The following is a 6,000-nucleotide window of genomic DNA, read 5'->3' as shown; positions in this document are numbered from 1 at the left end:
AAACACATTTGTTAAAAATCTTATGATATTAACAAAAGAATTCATCTGTTGATCATCCAATGAAAAATAAAACTCTGGGTGTGCTCCTTGTCCACAGTCTTCAACAGAGTTTGAGCTCCATGGCCTCCAGGCCAACACTGTTCATCAGGTCCAGGTGCAGGCCATAGCCTACTGGGGTCAGAAACGTCTGAAGAGTCCCAAGGCTCAGCTGTCCTTCACTACTGCGTCAACAGGTAAGCCTCAGTCTCGCATGTGGGCAATCCCGCAGGCGGATATGTAGAATGTTTGCAGTCAGGAAGTTTGCTTACATGGTCAGTCTGTGCTGACAAAACCCCGCGACAGGGTGCAGAGTGAGGTTCTCGTCTGGGCTAGAACAGGTACACTGGGGGTGGAGAACTCGCCTTGCAACCCCCCAGGAGATACTGCATATGGTCTGAAACAATGCATTCCCAGTTCACACTCCATTTTTTACACCAAGTGCGAGTCATTTTTTTGGCCAACTCACTGAGGCGAGTTTTTATCCATGCTCGTATGCGCGCAGGCCAAATGTAATTTGTTACATTTCAACATTTCAATACTGACTGTGCACCACTTTCCATTTTGGTTAGGATTTGATATATGAGCCTCTACAGTGCTTTCCCTGTTTCAGCCAAAACATGAATTTTATCATCTAAACAGGCCGATAGCCAAACACTATAAATCACCATTTCAAATGATTAATTTGGTCTTTGAAAGTTTAAGAAAACAAGACTTGATGTTGATTTCATGAAGTAAATAAATGCTGAGGATTTATCACTTATGTTTAGGATCTGTTACGAATAGGATTGTGCCATCAATATCAATTGAACAGCGAAAGCCATTAAAATACATTGCAAATGCTCACTAGCAAATGGAAGATTATGTCAAAGAAACATTGTTGAAGTCCGAGGTAAAGCTTTGGCACCTGAGCTGAGCCAAGTCCTTTTCCCCCTACTACTTTCTCTCCCCCTCCTCATCGCAAGAGTGTGGGTGTGTGTGTGTGGGGAGGGGGAAGTAAATTAAAAGCATTGACCTCTTCTAAAGTAGCAAATTCCTGTGTTCCTTATATCGGCTCTGATGATCAGTGTTCTGTAGGGTGTGCAGTGAGTGCTGGGTCACTGGGAGGGAGGCTTCATGGGACTTGCTGATTTAAACCACCCACCAGGGCAGTCGTTAACCTTCAGTTTGTCACACACCCTCAGAATGCCTTGGCACGTACGCTTGGAGAGGGAAGGGATTTGTTTTTCTTTTTTTTTCCTCTCTCTCTCCACAGTTTCTTTTTTCTCCCTCCCTCTGTTTTTGTTGTTTCTGTTTTTAATTAGGCTGTATAGATCTTCCACTAATTCTGCCAAGACTAATTCCAGAGACACAACAAAAAGTCTTGAGAGCGCAGTGGTTAGGACCTCCAAGTTCTGTTGTTTTGGCCTTGGTTAGTTCTCCTTGGCCGATTAACATCGAACTAAGTAAGGCATAGACCTATCCCGCCTTTTTTTCTGTGAATATATAATAAAACTAAATAAATCTAGTTGAGTTTTCCAGTCACTCCCAATTATTTTCTCTCTCTCTCTCTCTCTCTCTCTCTCTCTCTCTCTCTCTCTCTTTCTTTTTCTCTCTCCCTCCCTCTCTTTCTTTGCATGTCGTTTTTATCCATCCTCAAGTTTTTCCTCTCTGTTTTTATCAGCACCTGGTGTATTCCCCAAAAGAGCTGTGCAGTCGGCCTGGCTTCATAAAGCAGTGCCGTATTGATCTGGGTCCATGCGTACACGCAGACTACAGTGTGTGATGCCAACACTTCATTGAGTCATGCATGAGTTGGACTCCAAGCCAAAGGAATGGAAGAAAAAAAAAACACGTCTCATTTAGATTTTTCATGGTCACTCTGAATATGATTATGTGAGCAATAAAGGTTTATGACAACTCACAAGGTTGAAATGGCCCTGAGCGATATTTACAGTGCCCGGGGTTGGAGGGTTAGTTGAAGGTCACGGAAGGTTGAAACGTACTCCCGGCATTCAGATTTCACTTCCCAACAACCCCTCCCCCAACCCCCTCCTCCCCTCTCTCTGCTTCCTCAGCTGCCCCAGGCCAGGGCCACTTCACTGGGGAGTTCTCCAATGAGTTGCCCATCTCCCACTCTTCGCCCAGCATCATGAGGCTGGAGGCGGCTTCCCCGCACTACCACGACAACCAGCTGCAGGTCAAGGTCTTCTGGAAGAGCCGGCACGAAGGCAAGTGGGCTGCATGTGTTAGATGATATCGCTGCATAACCCAAAAAGTTGGAGGGAAAGAAAGAAGGGAGGGGAAGGGAGGTGGGAAGGGGAGAGAGTAATGTGTCAAAGAAGAAAGAGAGATGAGAGACAGAGGAACATCTGACCAGCATTCCAGCATCTCTGCTTTCCAGCGTTTCACACATTAGAATTAAACAGTGTCCTGCCACTGATTTAACCACTGATGTTTTTTTCTTCCAATCCATCAGAGGACCAAAATGGCCGACTTCATCACGTGTACCAATAACACAAAATTGAATCCCAAAATCTCAAAACAAAAAACAAGTTGAGAAAGCACATTTATTTATCTTTCTCCATGAGCCTGGCAAGCATTTTCTTAAGAGCACTCCATGGTGACATGACGGCCATCAAAGCAGGCTCCCTCTTCTGCCGCAGACCGCAGAGCGTCCTTAGGCAGGGAGGGGGGATGCGGCTGATTTACTGTTATCTCTCAGCGCGGGCGAAAAAGAAAGAGCATGAAGACAGATTTAATAATATCAATATGGCCCATAAACGAGAAGCAGATGCAACAGGGATGGCTCACAGGGCTTTTTTTTTTTTTTTTTTTTAAATCAACCTGGCGCTCAGTGGGAGAGGTATCTGATGAAAGATGCAATGTTGCTTGGAAACAGGACAGGAAGAGAGCAGGAGAGATATGAGATGGCCGGCTCCAAAACATGCCAAAGTGGCTCCAGTGTCCTGACCTTTGTATGGCAGTTCGGTAAATTAATGTACCGTGTCCTGTCTGTTTGTGTGTGTGTGTGTGTGTGTGTGTCTGTGTGTGTGTGTGTGTGTGTGTGCGTGTGTGTGTGTGTGTGTGTGTGTATGTGTGTGTAGAAGAAGCCCAGAAGGAGTCTGCATCATATTTGCTAAGATGGTATCCAGAAGTATGCACCAACAATGTCACAAAGAGGGAGAAAAAAGCCACAATACAGGTACCGTATCATATATGCATCAATCACCTAACATTAAAGCATTTCACTCCATGTCAATCACATAGCATTAAAGTAAGCTATTGCGATTTACACCTAAGAAGCCCAGAAATGGCAATATCAATATCACTGAATGCTGGATACATAAACACCCTCGCTGATTTCTATATGCTGACTTTTTGTTTTGGTATAACCATGCAATTTCAGTGTAGGATGAGCTTAACATATGATGACACACCAATGCAATTACCCATAGCCACAGGCTCCAGAGCAGTTAGCAGCCCTCATATCAGCGGGTGAGATCCTGATTATTTAGCGTATAAGAGCGCCGCTGGGCTCACGGAAGATCTGGTTTTGGACTTGGGTGTGGGACAAGCAGGAGGAGAAACTGTATATTGTTTAATAAACATCGGAATGTGCCGTGTTAAGCCTGTTTGCCGCGAAGCGGTTTTAGAGATGATTTAGCGGGCGGAATTTTTTGAAAAGAGGTCATTGTGCTTTCTGACCAGTAGCGCCCTTTAATCCACTGCAAAAACTCGGATTCCATAGGAACTGGTATAAGATCTATGGGGGTCAATCATGCTATCTTTATTAGATAGGGTGGAGTGATGGTCGTTAACTCCCCACTGGCATAGCTGATTCAAAGGCCTCAGAACAACTCGCTCGCATGTTAGGGTAGTAATAATAATCCCATAAATTGCAGCAGGGATATTGAGGAGGTAATCAACACTTATCCAGCTGCAGTTCATTTAGCCTCAGCGATGACCTTGTCTGGCTGTGCCGTGCTTGTGTTTTTGAGAAGGGGTAAGACAAGGCACATTCGTCTCTTTTGTGTCAATTTTTTTTTATGTGACATCCAAGACTTGATATACAATGGAAAATCCTCGCACAGCCAAGAACGTTTCCAAGTCCAGCACCTGGTGACGGTGGAGATAACGAGAGATGTGTGAAAAGCCGTGACATCTGCTCTAGTCATAAATCCAGACTAAGATAATAGCAATCATATCAGAGTCCCACCCCAGGGTCTCAATTTAACTTCAATTCAGCAATGTAAATGTTTGATCCAATCTATTGTTTTTGTTCTCCTGTTTCATTCTGGTTTGTGTTTCCTCTGATGTGTTTACACAGTACGTTTTTTTCTGGCTGTTTATCACTTCTTCCACATTTTGGCACCCTAAATGTAGTCATCCAACCATATTGCCATGTCATAGCAAAGCAGGATGTGTAATATCACCTTGTCCTCACGGCCCTCAGGGAACCCATTTTGTGATCACTGGCCTGCTCTTCGCATGTAAGTACAGGGTGGCAGTGATGCCCCTGTCTGGGGCACAGAGGTCAGAGGCCGTTACATCGGTAACCACCCCACAGTGCTTGTCCCTTAAAGGCAAAGGGAAGAAGTTCATCCCCTGTGCCAGAGACGGTGAGTGCATCCTCAGTGAAAGCACTCAGATTGGAAATATCAAAGTGACATTTGAAATGTGGGTACTGAGGATGAAGTTTGACACTGAATGCTTTTAGCAAGTTTTCCTATGCTGCGGAATGGATTTTCACCTTGTCAAGCTTGTTTAAGTCATACATTTATATCTTGTCAGTGATTGTGTAGGAGCTTTTAGCATTATCTGATATGTGTGCACTGGACTTAAAGTCTTTCCCTCCATCTGTCTCGTTCCTTACCCTAGACCACCACCCAGTGGTCAGGAAGACACAGCTCCGGCCGGAGAAGCTGAGCGTGGAATTCCAGACGATTAACGACTCGCTGCGGGGCGTGTTTGCCTGGCAGGTGTCCCAGGTGGCCCCGGGCCAAGCCCCTATCACTGGCTTTCAGTTCTCCTGGGTGCAGGTCTCAAGCAGCCACGGCAGCAGCGGAGATGCTGTCGCCACGACGACAGACACTGCAGTCTCCCAAACTCAGATCCTGCCTCCAGTGAGTCTCGGCCCGAGACAGGGCTTTCGCACTGAGGGGAAATAGATCTGTTGAAAAGGAAAGAGAAATGCCTTTGTTTATAGTGACACCACTAGAACTGCCAGCGTCATTTTGGCTCCTTAGGCACATGCCTGTCAGCACCCTGTGTTTTTATCTGTGAGATTCTAAGTCCCAAGTCCTTAGATTTACGGATTGACTCATGTTTCGAGACACATGTAATGTTTAGTTTAGCTGAAAAAAGGACAGCTTGTGCGGAACTGACATGATATAATATATTTGGAACGGGGCGTTCGTGGAAACGACGGAGCCACCGAACTGCCGTGTTACTATAGTTTCAGAGAAATCAGAGGGTGTTGTGTCCCAGAAGCATCTGAGCATGTTGTCAGCCTTGTGCTCCCTCTTTTCCCCTTCCTCAGGACCAGTTCTCGTTCACAGTGGATGCGCTGCAGTCAGACAGCGTCTACAAGGTGCAGGTCCAGGTGCTGTCAGCAGGGGGCAGTGGTCCCTCCGTGGCCCGAACACTTCGAACCCCGCAGCCCCCCATCACCACAGCCCAGCTATGAGGTAAGCCAGTGGACACCCATTCCACCGCCAGGGAACAAGCTGACAAAATTCACACCACGGACGGAAAAAAAGTGTAATGTGTGTGTTTTACTGTACCCACGAGGGGGACCAACACCAAAACACCAACAATGCCACAGTAAGGTCACAGGGTCACCCCTTAATGTAGGTCCAGGCTCTGAAACTGACGAGGTGAAGCTAACCAGAGACCAGAACTATTCTGCAGTGTGTGTGTGTGTGTGTGTGTGTGTGTGTGTGTATGGGGGTGCAAAGGTGCTCCTGACAGAGGTGCCAACCT

General features: G+C 46.1%; 1 protein-coding gene across 1 annotated transcript in view; it reads left to right on the top strand.

Annotated features, from left to right (window-relative positions):
- Positions 1–5,704, top strand: part of anos1b (anosmin 1b) — a gene marked incomplete at both ends in the record, with an annotated part of 43,374 nt that extends 37,670 nt beyond the window's left edge. The window contains 6 exons of the mRNA XM_080860686.1: positions 98–233; positions 2,094–2,246; positions 3,123–3,220; positions 4,472–4,637; positions 4,897–5,141; positions 5,558–5,704. Of these exons, the coding sequence (XP_080716812.1) occupies positions 98–233; positions 2,094–2,246; positions 3,123–3,220; positions 4,472–4,637; positions 4,897–5,141; positions 5,558–5,704 (945 nt within the window). The remainder of the gene's footprint in view (positions 1–97; positions 234–2,093; positions 2,247–3,122; positions 3,221–4,471; positions 4,638–4,896; positions 5,142–5,557) is intronic.
- Positions 5,705–6,000: the final 296 nt, after the last annotated feature.

Source organism: Sprattus sprattus, assembly GCF_963457725.1.
Source record: "Sprattus sprattus genome assembly, chromosome: 2".
Classification (NCBI taxonomy): domain Eukaryota; kingdom Metazoa; phylum Chordata; class Actinopteri; order Clupeiformes; family Clupeidae; genus Sprattus; species Sprattus sprattus.
Note: the sequence above shows the minus strand (reverse complement) of the source record. Positions and strands in the feature narration are given on the sequence as shown.